The sequence below is a fragment of the Typha angustifolia genome, chromosome 14 (genome assembly GCF_048772165.1).
Source record: "Typha angustifolia cultivar Huaian chromosome 14, ASM4877216v1, whole genome shotgun sequence".
NCBI lineage: Eukaryota > Viridiplantae > Streptophyta > Magnoliopsida > Poales > Typhaceae > Typha > Typha angustifolia.
Genome location: NC_133252.1, coordinates 10,601,348 through 10,627,106, shown reverse-complemented (window position 1 = coordinate 10,627,106; position 25,759 = coordinate 10,601,348). Strand labels below are relative to the sequence as shown.

The following is a 25,759-nucleotide window of genomic DNA, read 5'->3' as shown; positions in this document are numbered from 1 at the left end:
AATAGTATTTTAGCTTATTCTAGGATAATGATTTATTATTCTCTTACATCTTATTCGGTATTATTTTTTAAAAAATAATTTAATAATAATTTATAATTATAACATTGTTCTTAGATTAGACATCACTCGATTACATTGAGATTCTTCTGTTTTTTTTATCTTTAGAAGTTGTCATATAAATATACGTTTTATAATGCATTACAATTTTATTAAATTGTCACATACTACATAGCCACTGTATTATCATACATTATATAGCTACTATATTATCACGTATTGCATAGCAACTACATAGCCACCTATTGTAGCATATTGCCACATATTGGGTTGCTATTGTATCGCCAATATGTTGTCAAACATTGCCACACATTGTTATACATTTACAAGTCTATTTGTTTGCCAATGTAGACATATGAAGCATTTTAAATTCGTATTTTTAAATTTAAAAGATCCACCAATTCCTATTATAATTTTATTATTCTTTGATATTTTAATATTAATTTTATATCATATCAAATATAATTATTACTCCGTATATTAGTATTAAATTAAATATTATGATAGTTATCTATTCCTTATTCCACAAGTAAACAAAGTTAAATAAAAGGTGAGAATTAAAGACTGCACTATTACAATAATAAAATATGCATCAACTATAAAATATATATATATATGTGTGCTAGAAGAAATATATGTATTTAATTTTATATAATAATTGTAAAACTGAGTCACACTAGGAGTATAAACTAATGCTTATCTTGAGATGACACCTGCAATCACCACATGCACTTCATAGCATGACAAAAATGTGCAATTTAGGAGTACACATCTCAAATTTTGATCATCCCAAGAGACAGGTCGTGGGTCTTGAGTTCTCACCCTGCAATGCTTGATTTTTATCAGCTTTAATGCACATCTCATACCTCCCCCTTGTAGGAAAAGTGTAAATCTCTAATATTATCAACTTAGATGTAACATTCAAATAACACCGTAAACAGAAACGAATATCATCAGTAATGCACTATGAACTTTTTCATTTAATTGTCTCTACAAGCCGTGATGGTCAGAAATAAATCTCATTTATCACACAATACACTCTTGATCTTGCTATAACTCTCTTAGCAATGCAATTGGGTTTTCTCCATAGATATATTTACCTTATATTGATGCTGAGAAAAGGACATCTGATAGGGCTTCGATATATGTCTAATATCTAGATACATTCCGTGTTTGTAAGATTAGCAGAGATGTGATAGAATCATCTCCGATAATGCAAATATCATCCTGCAGAAGCCCGTGGCAATCGGCTGAGAAAGCAGTCAAATATAGACAGCATGTATGGCTACAGACATTCTTCTTGAGTACGAATATTCTTCTGTCGTTCCGCACTTGCCTAACTCAGACAGCAGAGGCAGCTCTTATTACAATTATCTGCAGTTTCAAGCCTTTTGCAGCTTTATAGCAACTCAGTCTCCTCCTGGTCACCTTCAGCATCATCTGCTTCATTCTCTTCTTCCTCTTCTGGTGCATCTGGATCCATTCCCTGTATAAGATGGGAAATTTTAACCATCTTTCTTTCAAAGGATACACATTTCTAGAATTGACAACCGTGCCCAAGGGATTGGCAGAACCAAACAGTAGTACATCAGCGAAGGGTACCTTCATCTGCTTCTCCAGGCGCTCCAAGCCTCTTTTTGCAGCTTCATTTTGTGGATTTATCCTGAAATGCAGTACAAAGGGATGTAGTAGCCATGAATATCTCTACAAAAAAGAAGTGGATATAGTAGCCATGAATAGCACAGGAGTTTCATATCTGAACAGGTATCAAGTGCCTAATTGGACTACTAAGTTAAATTTGTGGACTGTTCCTTTAGGAGGAAAAAATGAGAGAATTTCACAAAATATTTTCATAAACACCTGCTGGAAAGTGGAGATCTGACTTCTGGCTAGGTTGGCTTGTTTGGCATTATTTGATAAGTAACATCAAATAATGGATATTATTTTATGGACAGATATATATCACAAGTGAAAGTAGCACTTATTGACAATTAAATGAGTGAGCGAATATTTCTTGTCAAATGTTGTCATTTGAGTTTACATGCTCTTAGGTTATTGATAGTGAAAAGGAGATGCACCTTAATGCAGCTTGATAATGTGAAAGAGCATCTGAAAGCATATTGGTTGCTGCAAAAACTTGAGCCAACTTGACATGGAGAGAGTCATCTGCCCAATCCTTGAGGTATCTCTCAAGTAGTAAAACAGCATCTCTATTTCGCCCTTCAACAACATGTAACTCAGCCAAGGCCAAGGCAGCTCCAAGAAACCCAGGTTCAAGGCGCAGTGCAGATTCATAGAACTTCCTTGCCTAGTGAAAGATAAAAGAAAAATATGGTCAAGGAAATTAACATTTGGACAGCCACATAAAGGAAACAAGGAAATTAATACATGCTTCGTTAAGAAATACTGTCAATATTAGGAAAATCAACTTGCCAAATGAATTAAGAACAAGATATTCTCCCCTTGAGTAGCAGTACCTTTGTTTTAGGCTTGTATAATCACTACCCGTAGGTCTAACACCCTTGCATAACAAGCTTCATTAAACTAATTTAAATAACAGTGAACTCTACCAAGCCAAGTAAAAGAAAGATGTTCTCAAGCTTTCCTCGTGAGCAGATATAATTTGCATTATATGTCCTTGATCCAGATAACTTGCATTACCATACAGAGAACCATTAAGTTGGGCCAATCACTCTATAATGAAGGATGAGTAGGGGAAACATTTGCATCTCAGTATATCTAAAGGGTACTGAATGCCATGATATGCCTAAAAAGTGCCACTCCTTTTAAAGTTCTGCAATCAAAACCTATTGAAGGAGTACTACATAATACTCCCTTTTACAGTTATGCAATACAATTAGGGGTGAAAACGGGTCGGATTAACTCCAACCCGACCCGCTATCCGACCCGACTCGGATCGGATTCGGATAAAAAAATTCTATCCGACTCGGATTCGGATTCGGATACGGATAGAATTTTTGAAAAAAATTCGGATACGGATTCGGATACGGATCAGATAAATTTTTCGGATTCGGATACGGATATCGAATATCCGTTTATCCGCATATTTTTTTAAATGATTTACAGTTTTTAGTTTGCTTATTTAAATAGTAAGTATTAATATTATTACTAATAATGCGTTATATATTATTTATATAGATTAATTTCTCTAATTTTATATATTCGACATACAAAAAAAAATTTTGTTGTAAAACTCTTAATAATTTTGTGTTAATTATATTTAAATAAAATATTATAATTATTTTAAATTTAATTAATATCCGTTTAAGATCCGATCTTTTATCCGAAAATTATCCGTATCCGTTTAATCAGGATATGGTTTTAAATTTTACTATCCGTCTAATATCCGTATCCGAATCCGTATCCGAACTAAAAATACGGATCCGGATATGGGTTGAGCACTATCCGATCCGTATCCGATCCGTTTTCACCCCTAAATACAATCCCTTCAACAAAATTCCACCAGGTAAACATACGCCTCTGGCAAAAAAGGACCTAAAACAAAATTTTGGATGAATTCATTCCAAAACCTTAATTCCCAACCTTTCTTATACTATTCTATGGTCTCCTTGCATGAATCACCATTATCCCAACTTCACTTTTTATCGTTAGAGATTCAGAATGATACTTTCGTATTAATACCAATTAGAAATAAATAAATAAATTTCAAAAGCTTTCAGGTATGTTGGTTCTTCATTTTCTTATAAGATCTGAAATAAGATCATCAAACCTGAGGACAAGTTCAGGCTGAAGTGACCTCCAGGCTCCAGCCTCTAGGCCCATAGATTTGTAAACCTCATAATGATAGCGAGTTCCCAAGGACCAAAAATAATATAATAAAATGCATTGGAATATGAAACCTAACATTGATAATAAGGTCAGAGTCAGAGTTTATCCAATATCTTCCGAGGGCCTAAATCACATGAAAAATATTAAATTACTAGAGCTTGGTGTACTTATAAACAATTGAATTACCAAGAAACTCCGAAGTCTCCTAATTAGAGGACTCTAGCCCCTCTATTCAGTTACCAAGGGACTAACATCACATAATAATGATTAGAATTATTTGCATCTTATAGGTTACAGTCCAACTATCAATACTCTATTAGCTAAAAACCTCTCCTCAATTGAAAATCTGGGCCTCTTTTTATAGGTGTTTACAGACCACTGGCCAGTCACCGTCATGTCATTTGTAACGAGTCTAGTGACTACTACACGAACTCTAGCACTATTTCTACAAAACTGCCATGTCAACATTCGTGGAAAGGGCTGTGTATGTCATGCTTGCTTTCGCTTGCAAGAATAATTTACTACAATTATTTAAGAAGGGGATAAGGTTATCATGTTAAGTCACCTATCTAATGAAAGGGCCAGCTTCAGGTTCTCTGACACAACAATCTGTTGGCACAACCACCTAGACAACCAAACTCATGCTCTGTTACTATGACCAACCAGGAACATCTAATTATCAGATAGAACAATTTCAACAATTAATAAATGGTAAATATTTGTCACCAAAGTTATGCTGTTCAGTCTAAATTTTACATAAACAGAGGCAAAGGTGAATGAGCCATTTGGGCCACTTACTGTTGGCCCTCCACTACCAAATCACTGTCACAACAATACTTCTACTCCTTACTCACCTTAGCAACTTGCATTCTGCACAAATTGAGATGGATAGACAATCTTCAGATTACTTAATATTATATATGTTTATTAAAAATTGATAGCAGACCTCATGACACATCATTCTAGATATAAGTATTTTGTCTTAACCCTTAACTATACAGAACTTGTGTATGAAGCATGATAAAGAAGTAACAAAGTATATGTGATACACTATCAGACAACCAACAAGATATATCACAGGTTTATAGCTGTTGTAATTGATCCACTGTTGACTCCAATTGTACAGAAGAGACATTTAATGAAATGACAATTGAATATATTGTTCAAATTATGATTATCATATCAAGGCAAATTCAATAGATGGCTGACCTTCTCTCTCCCAGCAGAACTAACAGCGTGCACATCACCAACTAATTTAAGAGCTTTTGCAGACTGATGCATGTTCTTCATTGCCTCGCGTGCAGTAAATAATGCTTCCTTTGACTTTGAAAGTGCTAGATAAGAACGCACTAAGCCTGAAAGGTCAATCATAAAAAAATTATGTTCAAATGGCTAGTTGAACCACTCCTCACCAAATATTTATCAGACACGATACTCAGCAAATTATTCACACATAGTTGTCCTCTACTTCTTTAAGGTATAATAGTACGAAAATCATACATTTTCACCTACATACGCCCATCCTCCTGCCTGCAAATGCACACACATCCCCATGCACATAAAGATCATATCCTTAGCTTATCATATCCTATGGTTCCTACTTCAATAACAGTAGGTCAATATATTAGATTGTACCCTAATCCCCTATTTGTGTTCATGCCTCATAGTTTTGAACAAATAAATCCAAGATAACACAGCAGAAACACCTTGATACGAGCGAATGTCAGCCCTTAACTCTTGAGCACCCCTGAAGGCTGTCACAGCAGCGTCTGGTCGGTTCAATGACATATATAGGTTACCCTAACAAGCATCAAAAGTACAGCAAATTATTTTGCAGGAAAAAGATGCAAGATAACTACAAAGTTGGTCCATGTGAAATCATGAAGAGGATCAAACAATTACCTTCATAATATAGGCTGCTATATGTCTATCATCAATTCGGAGGCTCTGGTTGAAAGAAAAGGCTAGTCCATGAGACATCATTTGGATTGGGCTCAGAGATGAAAATATAACATAATTTGTTAATACCTTCTCAGCATAAGATAAAGCCCTTCGTTCATCCTTCCTTTCCCATAATGCAGATAAAGCAACAAATATTTCTGCTCTTGTAGGGTCAATATTTAGCATATCATGGACCAACTTGTTAAGCTTAGCATGGTCTGATTTTGATTTTAGAAGCATTGCATACTCATCCATGTAGGTCAAAATGTATGGATCAATTGAACGAACCTGTGAAATAATGCAACTTTCAACACGTGGCAATATCAATAGTTAAGAAGAAAATTATTTTCTGTCATTTCCATAAAATAAACACTATTGTCTTCCTTACCTTTTCAAAATTTATGATGGCTTCATCATTTCTTCCAATAATGGCTTCAACCTTCATATAAAATTTAATACTAGGTCAAGAAAAGTACAAGAAATTTTCAGTCTGTCTAAACTAACTGAAAAGAATGGACCCTACGGATATCTCTAGAAGCTTAATCAAATAAAACAAGTACATTCTTACAAAATAAAATAAATCAATAAATAATAAAAATAAGAAATCTGCAAAACTAATTTTCAATAAAAGAAAGTGTGTAACTGACATGATGATGAACTACTAGAAATATACACCCAAAAATGCACTTTTAAATGTATACAACCAAAAAATGCATTCAATCTTTCTCCCATAACAAGGGATAATTAATAATCATACTATGATTGCTTCCAAAGTTGACCTAAACAAATAAATGCACTTAGATCCACAGAAGAATAGAGGTTTACTTTAGTTTTCTTAGTCTAGATCATTATAGATGATAGAGAAACTAACAAGTGGCCATAGGAAATCCAGCTAGTTGTCATTAACAAGTGACATACCAAGAACAAGTGGAGATTTTCTTTTCTTCATTACCTTTTTTTTGGTTCCAACTATAAAGGTAGTGAAAGGATGAAATGTGAATCAAGATAAATTGGATAATGCATGCCCTGAAATCTTCTTTAGAACAGTAAGGGTGATTGAGCTCATTTAACTGTAGACTTTGGAAGCTACTGAAATGGTAATGGTCTTAAGATACTACATGAAGGGGTAGATTGAACAATTCCACTAGAGCTTTTCAATAGTGTTGAACAAGGCATGCTCTGTGCTACAAGAGCCTTTCTTTTAGCACAAATCTTACAATTTAACTAAAGCTTTCCAAAGTGTAAAGGTAGGCATTTCCTGCATTTGAGAGACTTTCTTTCATCACGCACTTCCACACTTTTTTGGGCTACAGGATCTCTCCACTATGGTTCAAGCAAGGGTGATCTTCATGCTGCAAAACCACTATGTCCAATTATTGTAATCAGAAGTACTACAAGTAAAGGTATATAAGGGCTACAGAAGATCTAAGAATGAAATTTTGAAAAAAGAGCTCCCTCATTGACATCCCTCTCATGTTGTGATAAACAACACCATCAAACATTTCAATTTCAACCATTGATGTAATATCCAGAAATGCAAAAGAATAACAATAATACCAAAAAAATGTATCACGTGCATTGCATGTACATTTTTTTTCCCTCTTCTTCTCGACCATTGCGCGACAAGGTGAGTGGCGCAGATTTTGCGGCCAAGGTCTCCAGATTGTATTACTTGCAACAAACTCTAAATTTCCTTCTATAAAATCCCTAACCTTACTTTCCTCCCCACTCTGTAACACTGTCTCAATTCTTCTACTCTATCTTCTTCTTCCTTCCTCATCAAAGTTGCATTGTTGGATCAAGTCACTGGAGCATCGCCAGAGCAATCCAAGACCATCGAGCAACTCACCTATAAGTCCTATTCCATCTTTCACATTTAATTTCATTTTCGTGCAATATCATGTTATCTTTATACAATATTATTCTTTACGCATTACTATTCTTTGTGCAAATAACAAATATATTAATCATGTCTAACTAGCGGAACTTAAGCTATGATATGTATGACTTCGAAAATAATTCTGGTATAAATCACTTTGTGACTTTTTGCAATGACTCAAGTCTACTTGAAAATATAAAAAATATACATATTTCATATCGCTGCAATGACTTTTCTTAGACTAGTTTGGCAAGATAAAAAAAATAGTCTCAGACTAAATTGAAAGACTTTCTACGGTGACTCTAATCTCCCTCAACGATTAGTGGAAGAAACAGATAGGGAGTCAATGACACCTCCTGATAACCTTTAAAAGGAAACGATAACCTTTAAAAGGAAACAAGTTTTACTTATCACTTAGTGACACCTCCTGATAATTCTAACTAGATCAACTATAAAAAAAAAAGATGTGAATGTTATCTCGATGTAACTTCTAATTGATGTGGATCCATGGGTTCAGACCTAAATGAGAATTATGACATTTTTTTTATATGAGAAGTTCTGCCTAATGAAATCTTAAGCATCCTATTAATTTATTATTTGCATTAATGTTACTAGTGCCTTATCATTCTAGTTATGAGCATGCTTCATATTATTTGTGTATTATAAATTGTTGAGCCTTGGATTTTTAAGATCATACTTATGGATTATGATTGACTTTTAAGTGGATTCAGCTATTGAGCTATAACTGTTAGCTCATAAAATCTTCTATTAACATTTTATATATTGGTCAACATAGCGAATGAGTATGGTGCACCGGGACTCTACCTTTACTTAGGATTTGTCTTCTATCTTCAGTTGTCTCTCCATTTGAAAAACTATTTGTTGCTTTAGTTTTATTTGAAAAATATTGGTTATATAACTTGAGTAACTTTACTTCCTTGAGAGATTTTGATTTTGATTTATTATTTGTTTTGAGTTTCTTTATATTGTGGACTTGGATAGTTATTGTTAAGGCTTCGTATATCTCAAACTTTATTAGATTATGTGGTCACTCGTGATTCTGAATTCAGGTCGTGACAATAGACAATTAGATGCACTATTACATCCTTGCCTACTTTGAGTAGCATAATAGCTATTGATTTTCAAGATGTTAAAGAATGTAAATGCCAACAACAATAGACAACTAAGGACATAGAATGATTGAGCATGTCCGAACAAGTATGTAAGGAAGCATTGAAATATCTAGGTTTGGCTTTTCAATAATAATGACAAAGATGCAACAAAACAGTAATATATATTATTGAATTGCAAATATCCGTCATCCAAGTGTTTGAGGTACATTAAGGTAACAAGAGTTGATTCCACAAATTTAAATTTTCGAACCTTTGCAATTTCCAACAAGATGTGCACATTATTAGGAGAACGCTGTAATAGTTCTGAAAATAGCTCAAGGCCACCTACAAAATGTTAATTAGCTAGCTGTCAAAACAGATAGCCTCCTGATCTATAGAAAATCATTTTAATGATATCTGCATTTAGAAAACTAACTGAAGTAAAACTTAGCAAGAAGATAATCATAAACCTCATGCACCTGGGCATTGCTTGCATAAGCAAACAATACAGCACTTATGGTACAAAAATTTTATGCTTGATAAGCTCTCAAAAGAGAACAGTAGCACTACAAATTTAATAACTGACATTTACGGTCTTTGCTTCCTACTATTACTTGCAATACTGTTTGTTGGCAAAGCTTCCAATGTCACATCAATTTAATGCGGAGAACCACTTGTAGTTTACCTAATTATAAATCAACTACCTCCCTGTTCAGTTATGCTTGCAACAAAAACAACAGCCACTTTCCTTTTCATTTTCTTGCTCGTCGAGTTCCATCAGCTTAAAAGAAATATAATGACATATTCCACTCCGTACAATTTGCCAAGTATACTCTTGACAAAAGTGCCCTTCTCTTTAGAGTTATTTCAGAAGAGAGTTTAACATGAACATTCCGTACTAACTGGTGGAACCCGAAACAACTTATGACAGGTGACTATTTGCAACCACACTTGAAAAGACAACAGTCAATCTGTAAATAGGACAATATGAAGTGGTTTTCCATCATAATCATTTAAACCAGATGTCTATTTGTGTAAGTACCCTTTATGAATAACATATTTTGATCCACTAATTGTATTACTTTCCTTTACATCTATGTCCTTCAAAGTTTTATTAACTTCCCATTCTGCTGGAGATCATTTATTCTATGAATCACATTGGGCTGTAGTTAATACTTAATAGTCATGAAAGAAATGAATTTGTAGTATCTGTGCCTCCATAGTTTGTGTATCATTCCTAGGTACTCACATAGCAAATGCCATCAAGCAGTGAATATGGACTACTCTAGTTAATTGAAGAAACATATTTGTATTTATCTCAATTATATACCTTTATAATCATTTGAAGCAATGCAACATTGAGCCTCAACATACCGCTGCAAAGACATCCAATGAAAAGGTCAAGAGTTGAAATATCATCTCTACAAGAAAATGACAAGTATTGAATAGAACAAATTTAATAAAGAGAAATGGAAGAATGAACAACTTAGGTTATCATTGATAAGTTATTGGACATAACCATCCCTAACTGTAATATTTATTAAAACAGACTAATAATAGTGGTTATGCTTTCCTGTACACTGAATATATATCGAATCCTTTGATTCCTTAAGATTATGATACGCGTATAAATTTAGTCCAACTATTTACTATTGTCTGGATGTAAGTCTTGCCCCTTGCATCCTCATTTGTTCAAACCTTGGAAAGGTCCTTTTAAGAAATGAAGGTTGCGAACCTCTTCCCTCCTCAGTCCATAGGTAGGTGAGAGCCTTATGCACTTGGACATACTTTTTATATTCTATTATTGGTAGAGATTTAAACAATTATTCAACATAGATTTCATATTTTGGCAATATAATACATGTGGCGCTTTAGTTGAACTAATTAGTAATTACTAAGATCAGTCTTTACTTACTACATTGCACATAAAACACACAGGACAGAAGCTAATGCAATAAAACAGTCTAAAAGAAATCACTCCTCCGTACACATGCATTACATGGTCGTAGGTGGATAGGCTCAACCATCTCGACCAGTTGTCATGTAGCTTACCCTCTGTAAGGTTCTCAAACTAGTAACCAACATTGAGCCTCAGCGCAACATAACATGTCTCTCCTACCTTTTCCGTCAACCATCTCACCTATTATATGTTTCTGTACTATCTACTAAACATGAAACAGAATTGATCTCTAGATAGTCTTTTCACGTTCTAAGCATTGTTAAATCTCTTCCAGAGTTTTATAATAGGAGTTATAACATGGATCCATGAGAGTCTGTACTTTGTAAGCTTCTTTTTTCTCTATATACCAAAACTAAAGTATTCTTTCCCCACCAATCATGTATCCTTTGTCTTTCAACTTAAATAGTTTTATTATCTAGACTAGTCAATCTATTAATTAGCAGGATGTTTAATATAGAGGAACCTTCCTAGTTAATGTTTTACCATTTATCTACTTCGCCCTAGGTTGAATCAGATAAGACAGCCATGTATGAGGACATACTGTATTTTAGATTGTGCACTACACATGTTAATTCTTGTGTGCATAGCATATTAGGAGTTCTCTGAGATCCTGAACCATCTTGTATATTAAGATGTTTCACTAAGAAGAAGCACAGCACAAGCTTTTAGTCAGGTTGAAATTGCATGTGTCTAACTAATGAAACTTTTAACCAAATACATACTACATAGAAAGAGACATTTTGGATCACACATTTTCATGCTAACAAAAAAGAAGTTTCAACAAAAACAAGAGCATGATAGAGAGTAAATGCTAATTATGCTATAGACTATTACGCGACCAAAGAGATATTGCTTAGCTAGTAAGTGTTAAAGCCCTAAGGTACCCTCTGCAACAAAGCCCATTAACAAGATATAATTAAATAGAATATTTACGCACAGTCAACCAACGTTGTGAATCCACATGATCAAAGGGTAGCCTCCCACCTTTATTTGGTGCCTAGAAATCAATAGACAGAAAAAGGACAGACATTAGTACAATGCAGCTGTAATAAGAATATGTATGCTTTATAATTTCAGTTACATGAGAACCGTGAACATTACAACTGAAAATGTGTGTCCTAGGTAAACTGTGTCAAGAATTCGATAGCAACTAAACAAGTTTAATTCATAAAACAGGATAGAAATTATTTAATTATTATTTACTCAATGTTACTTTGTGAAAGAATTTGTGGCATGTGGATTGCCCCAGCCCCATGGGACTTGCACAGCTGGACATACATATGGACACTAGGAATTCCAACTATTTTCTGAATATGGCAGTATAAATAATTAATAGTGATATTGTAAAACCCAGAAAAAATAAATTGGCACACGTGCGCATCTGCTCTTCTCCCCTCCCTCCTCGACACTTCATTTTCAGAATTGCCACTGGAAGATCGTGAAACTGATCTAAATTCATCTCTTCAAAACCCCCTCTTAGCTCTACTAATTCCTCTTTCTCTTGGCTGCTATTTGCATCTTTTCCCTCCTGTCTCTTTTTCTTCTTCCTCGTCATCATGAGTGCTTCACGAGGTATATGCGGTAACAGGGGATCGCCAAAGCAACCCGACCGCGCTAATTGATCTGTAGGTGAGCCCCTTCTTTCTCCTTCCAATTAATTTCTGGTTTATCAAGTATGGAAGACTATAGCACCAAATTTAGATTTCCATCATCTCCAATCAGTGACCTTCATTCGACCTTGTCCACCTGGAGAGTTTTGCCTCATTGTCTCGCATAGGTACCCTTCACCGGCCTCCTAGACCTTTCATTTGATTTTTGTATATGACTTTGATTCACCAATTCTCGACTTTGCCATCGACCTCTAGTATTGTCATTTTCTATGCCTCTTCGACTAGTGAGCATTTTCACCTCTAGGCGATGCTTTTAGCCTCAGCTTGTCTTGTAAAAAGGAAGGCTCCATGGCTGCTGGCCATAAAGCTTCACCTTCTTCACCATCGGTCAACCCTCGCCAACAAACTTCACTCATCATCATCATCAGATTGAAGAAAGAACAGCACACATCTGAATGTACTTCAGGGATGCATGTTACCACCGAGAGATTTATGTGTGTAAATCATGCAGGCCTCTGGAATGTGCTGAACTGCACACATCTAAAAGTACTTTAGGTTTATTCCTATCTATGCAAGGAACCAATTGACATATAAAAGTTGGATTATTCTTTTGTATGCATTCAAATTTATAAGCATTGCAGAATGCTTACTTCACGGTATGAACAAACATATATGAAGACCATAAGTCCATAACAACTAGTCAACTACAATGTCGAGACCAAAAGACCTCCTTTTGATGCCTTATCGAAATGTGGTATCAAGATGACATTAACAAAAGTATGATGCAGCAAATTAGAACAATAAAGTAAGCAAATCATGGTTGTATGACATACATTTAAGATATCAAGCTAATCTTATGACAAGCAAAAGACCTCAGGCAAAGCAGCTCACATTAAACGGATTCTTCCTTATAATAGCATCAAGTTAAAAAGAATCTTTGGTTACCTGAGAAAATAGTGACAAAATTTCTTTTGAGGAAACGCCTAGTTCAGCCAATGCTATAATGGCCTCCAAAACATAAGGGCAGTGCCTGATGGAAATGTATGAAAAGGAGGATATGAGATCGAAAAGAAATTAATGAATTTATGTAGCTCTTTTTTTAATAATTTTGTCGGTTTCACTTTCAACAGCTTTCACTGTGAGTCTTGGCACTAGAGAAGCTGGCTAGTTTCATAGCTACGAAAACTAAGGAATGGTTTTGAGATAATCTCAAGGCCCTTTATCTTTGTTGACTTGCTTACAAATTGCAACATAATGGACGAGATCAATAAATTCCAAAGAAACTGACAGTGATTGAGATTAGAAAAAGTAAAATACTAAATTACTCAAAGAATGAAGAATATTTCAGAATATTGAAAAGCAAGATGCAAACAGAGGATGGATGTTTACAAAAAACAATGCATGGAGGAACAAGAGTCTACTTGACTCTCAATACTTCCACTAATGTAGAAACTTCATATGATCAACAAGTTCAACCTCAAGCAATCTTTATAACATGCAATGCCAGCTCGATTGTTTCTAGATATTCGGTAAAGCTTTCCCATAGTAAGGTTCATTCTTAGTGTTCTTGCTTTAAGCGAAATTCCTTCCATCTGCAAAACAAAGTTGTAGAAATAAACATATAATCATTACTTCTGATTTTAATTATCAAAAGATCAGAAAAAATGTTTCCCTCCATCAGATTTTTCTGCCATAGCATAATATGAATATATATTGAAGCAAATAACTGTTATAAGACCATCATTTTGCAGGCAATAAGAGAATCAATGGACAATAAGCAAATTAGTGTTCTAAAAAATGCAATATCAATCCAGATGTGTAAAAAAAAAATTATATGTTATCTTCTGATTATACATGAACACTAGATTATAAGGCTAGCTTTAAGGTATGATCCCAAACACCTGAAAACCAGATTATGGTTTCTACAAACATAAGAGAATCTCAAGAACAAGATTCAAAGATTGATTCATCAACCTAATGCATGACATTTATAAGTTGGGACAAACTATTTCAAAGATGAGCATCTCCCTACTTATCCACGATTACTTGTTTCCTCTCTTCCTTTCTAACTAGAAGTCATATTTTGCTCTTTACTCAAAACACCATTAGCTATTAAAGGCACTCTAAGAAAGCATCACAAGTGGCAATTTATGTTTACTAAGCCAACTAATCATGATCCGACCACAATAATCGAGTCAGTTGGGTTGAGTCAAGTTGAGTCTAGTTTGTTCCTTTTAGAATTAAAGTAAAGCAAATAATCCACATATGTAAGCCCAGTATGACAAATTAGGCCCAACCCGCTATGTTTCTACTCCTATAAATAGAAATAATCATTATTTAATTAGGAGGAGACGATGAAAAGAATATTGGTCTAATTATTTTCTTCTCTTGCATTTACTCTTTTAGTCGTAGCTATTTATTTTCTTAGGAGTAAATCTAACGTAATAATCCTAATTTTACCTTCAAACCTTAGCCACCATCTACCTCCACGAACCACCCACTTATATGACCAACCTCCACCACCTCACGGTTGTCCACCACTCGCTGATGACCGCCGCAATATCAGTTTTTCCGTTTTTGTCCAGTTTTGATTTTTTTTCCACTATTTCCTTCATATATTTTCACCTCAACCTCAAAATCACTTCATTGCAAAGTCATTAGGTCTGAGACTCACGAGTTACCACTTATAAAAATTTTAAAATTTTTCTACAAATGGATTGGTCCAGATTTGGTTCTTAATGACACCCATGATCAGAAATTATTTTCATGTATTGAAGCATTACAAACTTATTAGTTGATCATCCGTACATACTCCTTGCCACATTTAGCAAGGCAAATCATGTCATTGCAGGATTACTCCCAAGGAGCCTTTTCTTACACCATGTCAATGAACCTGAAAGGCAACGCCTTAATAGCAAACTAACCCTCTCATAGCCAAAGGATGGATATCATTTTCTTGGTAGCATGCGGAAGCATGGCTATCAAGTAAGTTTAGAGTGCCTCATGCCATATGTACTTGGCCATCCCACATGTGATGCCAAATCAACATTGCAAGAAGTAAATAGTAAACAAAATTGCCCTTTTTTTCACTTTCTGAGATTTGCATTCTTGATGTGCACCATCAGAAAAGCTCCATGTCATTGGAACACCAAAGCATAAGAATTAAAATGTAACAACATTGCACATCCAATTGTCTCTATTAGGTTTATAGATACAAAAGAAGATTGCTATAACTTTTGGATGTTACCTATCTGTCACCATTCAATACTAGACTTTAATTCTGACATGAAAACAATATTCACAATTACTTGACTGAAGTTTAAGAAGAAATTCACAAAAATGGCAATTATATATCTCTCCAATTCTGACCTTTACACTAACAACATAGATATACAGAAGACCTACGAGTTGAGCAAATTAATATAAAAAAATATTAAAAATAATGAGTTTAGGCAGAACCTCTAAAAGGGCAGCACGGTGCTCACTTAGTGCACAATGGCAAAGAGTAATCTTAAACTTCACCTGCTAGTGTGAAAAATGAAAACATTAGAAACAAACAACAACTCCTTTATCTTCCAAGTGTCTAATTGTAAAAGAACAGGAAAATAAAACTACTTTAAGATGAGATATGTCAGACAGTAGGCTTTAAAGAAAAAATAATTGCTCGTAGTAGAGAAAGAACCTACCTCGCTCTCATTGATTGCTGAAACTGTAACAGAATTGGGAGAAGATGAACGACTTGATGCGGATAGTGAGCTTCTAGGATTAACTGTTGTCTGTTTTGGCATACTTCTACATTGCTGCAATGCTTGCTTGTACATAGTCTATTTGAAAAGGACAATTAGGACTGTTAAGGCAAGACTATGTAAAGGACAACTAGGACTGTTAAGGCCTCATAATAAGGTATATAAGTCATAATAAGAAAAAAGATATATACAACCACTATGTGAGATGAAAAAGAGATCTAATTAACTAGTAACTCAATACGTACTGATCTCTTCATTTATGTTGGAAAAAGCTTGTGCAAAACCACGTATAAGAAGTCCAAGGATATAATTCTTTTTCTAAACTTATAAAAGGTTTACTGAAATATTTATGACCTCCAAGTTTACAGGAGGGAATTTCTGTTTAGCTTTCTCATAATTCAACCAATACATCATCATCAATAATTAGGCAAAGAAAATCTCAATCACTTATTACAGGGTATATATGAATATAATATTACCAGTGCCCTACGAAACTCCTTTTCTCCAAATAAAGCATCACCTTGAAGCACCTACAATGGAATTTCAACACGCTTAAGAATGATCTCATGTGCTCATGTGAAAGAAAAGGAAAAAAAGAGACTAATGACAAATTACGACTTTGTAAATGCGTAGACAAAAGATGCAATTGGACAATATACATGACAAATGACAAGACATTCATTAATCAGGATAGATGATTTGATATTATAACTAACATAGAGTTAAGCATCACGCAGAGGCAAATGCCAATAAAACACCAACAACTTTAGAATCTCTATCACAATACAAATCATGATCACACCAAAAAAAGCTAGCAATTGTTGGATTGCAAATTATCTGACTGTCAGATCATTGCCAAGCATTACATGGTAACATGGACTTTCAAAAGAAACAAGAGAAAATAAGCTGTCACTGCAGCTAAACAGAGTCACTGGCTTCATGCATACATTCATAGGGTACTTACACTCCATGCAATCTTTGTATTAATATGTCGTCCTTTCTTCATAAGAGTATAATAAATTTATTATGTAGTGTGTGTCGAGCATCAAAGTATGATCAAGCCATATGCTTGAGAAAGGAAAGGCCCAATTAAGTAAAAGAAATTATCTATAGCCACAAGAGTTTTACTTTCGACTAAAGACTAGGTGATAGAAATTTAATCAATTGTAACCAAGTTAAAAGAAAAAAGAAATATATATAATAGCAGATAATAAGTCCTTTTAAAAGTTTGTGTTCATATGTTCCTATCAATTGGAAACTTGAAGAATTTAACTAGGAAATCATCCAAAAATTAAAATTGTGACTTGGGCAATGTTAAATTGTCATGTGACTTGGGCAACTTCATCAGCCACCACCGGCCATTAACGGCCTCCATTCCACACTAGGAGGCTTGCACCTATTTCCAAAGACATAAATTCTTAGAAGATAATGTAAACATTATCATCTGTACTTTACACTTCTACAAAGAGAATAGCATATTAAAATCAAATCTCAAGAAGGAAAAAAGCAAGTGTATCAGATGATTTCTTAGAAGATTCTAGTCATAGATACTTAGACTAGGTGAATAATCAACAATATGCAACTTATTTAAATCCCTGAAGGGAAAGGCAGCATTAAGTCATTAACTTATTAAAAGCTGTTGTGAGGAAATAGCAAAAAGAGAGGAAAAAAGAGCAAGAAAGACATAGCCAGATAAGAATCATACCAAGTTTTCAGCCTTAAGATGGGAGCTGGCTTCAACATTTGTAGCAGCTGAAGATACAAGAAAGCATCCCTGTCGAAGTTTCACAAGAATTTCTTACTAAGAACTAATAAATAATACCAAAAACGAAAATTGAAATATCCAAATAAACAACTCAATGAGCAGGTGCCAAGTGGAGTCTGCATGAAAAATATTTAATTCAATACTATACTGCCACAAAAAGATAATGTATGGCATAGTTATTTCTATTTCCTTCAATCCATTCAAAGTATAATTTATGATTAATAATTGGAAAATTGTCTTCACTCAGTTTAGGTAAATAGTTAAAAGCACTACGCACTTGGCAAATAATAGGTGCAAAGAAGGATCACCAACTGTTCTTTAAGTAATAGAGAATCAACTTAGATGGTACAGGCATGTCCAGCAAATATCCAAGTGCACCAAAAACAGATCAGAACAGAGATCAAAAAGTCTCTCATCCAGAACAAGTAATAACTATGAAGAAGATTGTTCATTTAAATTACCAAATTAGAAAATTGCCACGTTAATTACACGAATTACCAAATTCCTACCTCGATTTTAAGTATCCAAAATATCAACGGACAAAAAGAAAGGTATCGTTTATCTGGGCAAAAGAGCAATTTTGATGCCTCCAAGTTCTTCGCCTACTACTGCATCTCATTCCATACTAAGAAGAATCGTGAACAGCATGAAGAAGCAAAGGCATCTAAACTTACAACCCATAAACTATCAACGAAAAAAGAAGAACGTCCACATTTGCCTTCATCAAAAGAAGTAGAGATAAAAACAGTCGAGCAAGATGCCTTTCAACACATCCAAGTAAAATCAAAGCAAGAACTCAGCACCCAATGAGGACAAGCGACGTAAAGATGCGATTTTTGGAGATACTGGCGGTAATTTGGAAGTCGAGAAGGGTATGATTTCGGGGGCGATACCAGCATTTGGGCCGAGTCGAAGAGGCCGTTCTCCAGAAGGGCGGTCATCTGATCCTTGAGGGTTTCCATTGCTTCCTCTGCTACCTTGCCACGAGGAGTAGAGACTAGCGAGAGAGAGAAGAGGGAAAGAAGAGAAGTAAGCCCTCAAACATTTCAAACCTAGTTTTGCTAAAAGACTGTCCATTTTGTATTATTATTGTCAAGCAACATTTTTTGTAATACTTTTGCCATAAAATAATGTAAATATGAAGCAAAAAAAGAATTTATTTAAACATAAAAGCTTAATATATGTTTTTTTAATATCTTTTTCTAAAATAAATCTCTATTTTGTATTAAAAAAAATTTAAAAAAAGAAGCTACCGAGTTAAGTTAAACTCACATTAGCCTAGACAGTAATATTTTTATATTATTTAAATTAATATTTATAAAATTGTAAAGTTATGGCCTATCATTTTATTCCATAAGAAAAAGTCCTAAATAAGATAGTTTCTTAATCAGAAGAGTATAAATATCTAACTTTAGGACATACAAGTAGATGAAAGATTTTAAAAAAATATACATGAAAAAAAAAAACCCTATTAACAAAAAGTGGAGTTTTTTTTTCACCAAATTAGCCTAGTTCGGAAACTTTTTTTTTATTGGAATAGACTATCCTCAAACTTATTTACCAAATGATGTCTAATTGACTGAAGCCCTGATACAAATGTTGAACTAATCAATATTTTTTTCTGGGCAAAAACACCGATTAGTTTAGTGTTTTTGTTTGATTCTAAAAATACCGATCAGTTTAGTGTTTTTGTTTGATCCTAAAACGTTGATCATTTTTGTTTGATCCTAAAACGTTGATCAGTTTAGCATTTTATGTATAAAAATTCTTTTAATATAGTCTTTCAATAATTTAGAAAAAAAATTATATGACGATAAAAATGCTAAACTAATTAGCGGTTTAGGAAAAAAATTATATGGTTTTTTTATTGTAGCTACGGTGAATTAAATCTCATTTAAATAATTAGTCTATTTAGTCAAAAACTCCTAAAAATGAAATGCGGCCTTTCAGTGCGCACCTATCTATGACACTGAATCTAAGAGGGTGAGGCTGTGTAGCATAAAAAAAGAACATCTAAATCTAGCACATCACTAATTCTATTTCTTCAACACAGCGGGCAGTGTCAAAAGGAGGCTTTATAATAGAGGAGGCAACAAATGATGCTAACATTATCTCAGAAGAATTAGTAATGACAAAAAAGGATCATCAACTGCAAAAATGTTTCCAGAATGTGATGCGATTTTAAGTGAAGCTGGTCATTTCTGGAAACGCAAATGGAAAACTTGTATTTGTATTTCCGTTACAGCAAGTGTGACTGAACGATCTCACTGAAAGACAAGCAAAAAGATCAAAGGAATAATTGCTCTTGAAGGCAATTTCTCAACAAAAAAAAAATGCTCTTGAAAGTTACAAGTCATTTGGCACCCAAATGAGGTTTTGATTGCATCCACCGACTGTTCAACCCCCAAGTACTCTTTGAAATGAATATCACGAGGTAAGGGAGTATAAATTCATCACAACTTTTACTATTATGCGCATATATCGGACTGCTCACCAAGATACAAAATGTGTCATATGGCTGAAGTAGGAAAGATGGAAGCTTGATTAGTGGACTTTGCCACACAGCAGCTGAAAAAGATCAAGTGGAGAAGTTGAATAGTTTCATCAATAGAGTTTGCCACGATGCAGACGAGAAGTGTATTTGATTCCTGAAGCTTCCAGCTCATTGAGGTGGAATCTTGTAGAAGATGATACCAAATAGAACGTTTCTGGAGGATTTTCTTTCTATATGATACTTTAGAAAGCAAAGTTCCAGCAGTCTTCAACTCTTTGTTCCTTATTAATTAATTTGCCAATATTCAGCAAATCAATAGTGCTTAGATTAAAGCTACTTTCCCAATGATGTCAATACTCTGATGAATGATGCCATAGACCTATCTCTCGATTACGCGCCTGCGTGGTCTATCATCATTATAATTGGAATTGCTGAATTGATCAGAAAAATGAATATTTCTTCCTCGTTGCCTGTTGTCAAATCTTTCCCTATCACCAAAGCTTCTAGAGTCTTTAGACCGCATGAAAGGATCATCTCTCCGTCCACCAAACCTATTATCATTTGATCCTCGTCCATTCCTTCTTGAACCCTTTGGTCTATCACTTTGCTGGTTAGCCTTTCCCCACTGTCTCACCCAGGATTGATCCTCTTCACCATCAAAAGGTCTTGATCTGTCATTCCGCCTTGATCCACCATAACTATCTCCACGAGAACCTCTGTCGTACTTGTTTGAATCTCTAGAACGTCGATTGGAAAAAGAGCTACTGCTCATCCTATTATCAAATTGAAATTCTTGGCGCGAGCCTCTTGAACCTGATTTAGGTCCTTTTGACTTGTTCCGAATGGCATCTGAGTAGTCATTGTCATCAGATTTATCATCAGTAAAAGATATTCTCTCCTGCCTGGTAAAAGCCCTACCTGGATTTTCTTGGCGTTTCCCTCTCTGTTTTGATCTAAACCCTTCATCTACATCACCATCGGAATCAGAAATAAGTTCATCATCACCATCTGAGCCGAGAGGCATCTCCCTAACTCGATTGGAGCCACCTCTACTGCCAGCCTTCTGCCAAACATTTGCAGGACGACTAGGTTTCCAGTAAGGATGATTTCCAAGGTCATCATCCTCTGAGCCTGTTAAATAATCTTTGGCACAATTTTTGGAATTTGTTGGGCGATCAAATTCACTGAATTCTTCTGAATCAGAGGCCATCTCAAACTCAGAAAAGCTCTTCCGTGATACTTCACTTGCTTGACCGCCTTTTGGCGTATCAATCTCATAACTATCAACATCATCATCATCATCATCATCTTCGTCGTCAAAATCATCAAACCCTGTGCGTGAATGTAAGCTGGATTTTCTTTCATCTGGTTCTGAAAAGCTTCTCCATCTATCATGGTTTCTATGTGTCTTGCCTGTGTCACCAGCATCATCTTCAAATCCCCTAGAAATTCCTCTATAAGACATATTATCTTGTGAGGAATTCTCACCCAATTTAGATGAATCTGCAAATTCAAAGGCCGCAACATCTGCACCATCTTCTTCATTGTCATCAAAATCAAAATTCCAAGCATTAGAAACATCTGACATTCTGGCAGCTCTATCATATCCTGTCCGTGGAACAGACTGTTTTGCTTCCATTTGGTTCTCTGTGTACTCATCAGGGGGGCGCTTGTGTTCACAATGAAAACATGCCATATTTCGCCTGTAATTCAGGAAGTTACACCTACAAACAATAAGATTAAAGGTGGGTTATCTCGGGCCTCATCAAAACAGTGATATTCATATCAGATGATTCCACTAAATAACAATTAGCTTACCGAGGACACTCCCATTCTCCCGGGAGTAATTGCCTCTTGGGACGTTTGGCATCACACTGCAAGCAAACGGTGTTCTTTGCAAAATTCATGAAGTCACACCTAAGGCCAAAGTCAACAAGATTTAGCCAACAAAACTACAAGTCCAGAACATGATATTACAATGAACTTAAATAAATAAATGCATCAATAGATAAAGTACTTGGGACAGAGCCAGTCTCCTTTCTTCATCTCTACATCATCACGCCCCACTCGTTTTTTTGGTGGGGGAGGCGGCTGTTTTACTTTAGGAGGGGGCTTCTTGATAACTGGTGGTGGAAGATTGGGATCGATTGGAACCGCACTCAACTTGACAACCTCATGTATCAATTTCCGGACAACAGTTTTCACAGATTTCATTTTCATGAGAGGCTTGTTTTCAACAGTTCCGTTAACATGATCAAACCCAAAAGTCAACAAGACACGCATAACATCAAGGGTTCGAGCCTCATCCTCTTTACGAGTGAGGATATACCCTCTACCACACGAATTCCTTAAGCTGCAAGAACTGCATACCTGAAATTTCAGTGCCAGCAAAATATCACAAGGTTTGCACTTCACTTCATATCATTGAATTTCAGGAAAAGAATAATTTCTATCATCGATATGTGTCTCATGAAAATACAATAACTGGTTTCCAACTGAAATAAGGATATTAAAGTGTTAAGTGTCGATCCCATATACCAATTCAACATATAGAAACAATTTGATTTTTGATGTTCTCAGAACTAGTGTCCTAAAAAGCGTCCCCCTGACCTGTCATGGCTTAGCAGCCACCTTGTGCCAGTCTGCTATATTTTCCACTGCCACAAAAATAGTGTGGCAGTGAGATGAATTCACTGTTAACTCCAAAATTTATCCTTTGGGAACATTTCACTGCACTTTGACAAGGCGTAGCATCTGCTCAAGGGATAGGAAATAGATTGTCTCTAAGTGATCTTATTTATGATGCCTCTACTGAAATGCATATCCAAGTTTGATATGGAGTACGAGGTTTCCTAGGTTCCTTGAAGCTAGATGTTGGTAAGTAAGAGATGCTAATTCTAGTTAATCATGAATGAGTTCACCTGCTCTGGTCCTATGTGTATTACATGCTTGTCCAACAATTTGTTTGACCTTGTTGTCAAGCACCATATAGTTGGTGATATTCTAGGGTTTATTACTCCTCTCAGAGAATGGATGTGCTTGGAAGTGTTGAATCTATAAAATTACTGATCAAACCATACAACTGTTATGATGATTTCCTAACTTATACAGATTCATTGAGTAGAAATTGAAAACATTATGCAGTTATGAGAGCTTCTCTCTTATACTTATATTTTCAATTCTGAAGTATTATTTCATGTCAAATTGCATCAATTTAAGCCATACTATCAGTATCAGGAAGTCGGCAGTCATTTCAGATCTCATTGTAAGGTAGTTAAGTGTCTATGACAAGCATCTGTATATGTGTGGGTATTTGCATGAATGCATTGTGTATCTAAACTTTCATTGGTACCAACTGAAACAATTAATATTAGATAGATCATAAAGTGTGCTGTGAAAGGAAAACAGACGAATTTGATAATAGCTTACTCCAATCCCAAAATTAGAATTTGGTCAACTCAAATATCTTTTGCAACAAAATAACCAACCAATATGATGGAACAACTTCTAATTTTCTCCCTAAGCAACACGTACCACAGATGGAAACCCTGTACATCCTTAATTATTAGTGTGATTGATGTCATTGCAAGAAATACACGCAAAAAACAGCCCAAAAATGTGGCAAATCTTTTGTTTGAAAAGAATAACAGTCAAGCTCATCATAATTTGTATTTTAATTCAAAAATGATCCACATACATCTCCCTCGTCGAGATGGACAAGCTTCCTCAACAGCTTTGCTGAGAAGACCACCTTCGGATCCATGCTGGGACATCCATGACCCACCAAAATTTGAATATCCTTCCTTGAAAGGGACCTGAATTATACTGCCAAATTAAGTCTCCCTTATACTGATAGCCAATAATCATATCCAAGGAAAACAATACCAACTTCATGTTCTTAATCTAAGAGAGAAAATTTGAATCACATGCTAATTCTATTTTCCTTTCTATTAGTAATCAAATTTCTTAACACAACCAATCCATGGAAAAAGACCAAACTTTGCACCATTTCTTTGTACCACCATCCAAAATGTGGCAATTCTACCACTGGAGATGTTTTTGACAGGATAATTATCATTAGGATAAAAATACGAACTTTATGGTGTTACGTCTAAGAAGAAGGTTCTAATCACAATGAAATGGCGGCTGGGCCTTTTTGTCAACAAAAAAAAATCACATGAATTAATCAAATTCTTTACAAAATACAACTAATATACACAAATATCAAATTTTGCACAATTTCCACGAACCGACATAAGTAGTGTAACCAAAATGTATGCTTTTAAATCAGAAACTCAAAAAATTCGGGGGGAAAAGATCATACTTCAATATATCAAAGCGGTCGCGGCCAAAATTCATGCAGGCGTTGCGCACGGTGATCCAATCCCTAGAAAAATCGAGACCCACTTCCTCTCTGACCCCGGAGATGTCAATACCCGCATTTGCAGCAACTTGGTCCTCATCAGCCCTACACAGATCAAAGTAATTCTGATGCGCCAGCCTCTCCATGAGCTCGATCCACTCGGGCCACGGGTGGACCAGCTCCACCTCCTTCCGAACCACCTCTTCCATGCACTCCTCCACTACCTCATTCTTCTCCATCTCCGCCTTCTCCTTCTCCTTCTCCTGGTCTTTGGCTTGGCGCCAAGCGCGGATGCGGAGGAGGGCATCGTCCTTGGCGGCGTGGTCGCGGGCGCGGTCGAGGGAGTCGATTTGGTCGAAGACGAAGGCGAGGCGGGAGGAGAGGGAGGGAGGTTTGGAGGTGGAAGGATCGGGGGGGTCGGGGAGAGGGAGAGAGGAGAAAGAGAGACGAAGGGAGAGGTGGGAAAGGGATAAAGGTGGGACTTTTATTGGAGAGCGGAAGAGGTAGGCAGAGGAGGAGGCCCGGCGGAGGAGGAGGAGAGAGAAAACCATGGAGAGAGAGAGAGAGAGAGAGAGAGAGAGAGAGAGAGAGAGGAGAGGTGTTAAACCCTACAAGGTTGCAGGGGTGGGAGTTAAGGAGCGGCAATGGACTGTGCTGAGTTGCTAACGTTATCGGATTCGGGTCCAAAAAAGGTAATAGCATGGCCCATGGGCCGAAGAGCCCAACTACAATTTATTGGCCTATAAATAAAGAGGGGTATGCCGTGTTGCAAATGAATGCAATCAGTTTTCATTTGATAAAACATTTAAGCGATTTTTTGTGCAAATAACCACAAATAAAAAATAAGAAGAAATTTACAAATTAATTCCACCTAATTATTAAAATAACAAATACTAAGTTGTATATTGATAAACACATACTACTAATTTTAAATAAAAATCTTAGATTCTTTCATCTTTTCTTCTTACAAACGGTTACTTAGGTGTATAAATGCAATTTCTTCAAATACATAAAACCAAATG

The 25,759-nt window shown here is 35.4% G+C and overlaps 2 protein-coding genes across 2 annotated transcripts; both read right to left on the bottom strand.

Moving 5' to 3' along the window:
• Window positions 1–1,007: 1,007 nt before the first annotated feature.
• Window positions 1,008–18,921, bottom strand: LOC140776462 (anaphase-promoting complex subunit 7). Its single transcript, XM_073120177.1, has 18 exons — window positions 18,774–18,921; window positions 17,821–17,889; window positions 16,595–16,645; window positions 16,056–16,193; window positions 15,829–15,891; window positions 13,846–13,961; window positions 13,315–13,399; window positions 11,697–11,756; window positions 10,130–10,175; window positions 9,071–9,144; window positions 6,197–6,247; window positions 5,896–6,096; window positions 5,770–5,814; window positions 5,574–5,667; window positions 5,077–5,222; window positions 2,136–2,365; window positions 1,660–1,720; window positions 1,008–1,543 (listed from the first exon to the last, which is right to left on the bottom strand). The coding sequence occupies exons 1-18, from the start codon at window positions 18,840–18,842 to the stop codon at window positions 1,457–1,459; spliced, it is 1,686 nt and encodes a 561-aa protein (XP_072976278.1). The 5' UTR covers window positions 18,843–18,921; the 3' UTR covers window positions 1,008–1,456.
• A 1,107-nt stretch (window positions 18,922–20,028) lies between these two features.
• LOC140776198 (uncharacterized) lies at window positions 20,029–25,318 on the bottom strand. The gene is made up of 5 exons (XM_073119819.1): window positions 24,699–25,318; window positions 24,072–24,189; window positions 22,392–22,744; window positions 22,193–22,291; window positions 20,029–22,098 (listed from the first exon to the last, which is right to left on the bottom strand). Exons 1-5 carry the CDS (start codon window positions 25,286–25,288, stop codon window positions 20,754–20,756), a joined length of 2,505 nt encoding a protein of 834 aa, XP_072975920.1. The 5' UTR covers window positions 25,289–25,318; the 3' UTR covers window positions 20,029–20,753.
• Window positions 25,319–25,759: the final 441 nt, after the last annotated feature.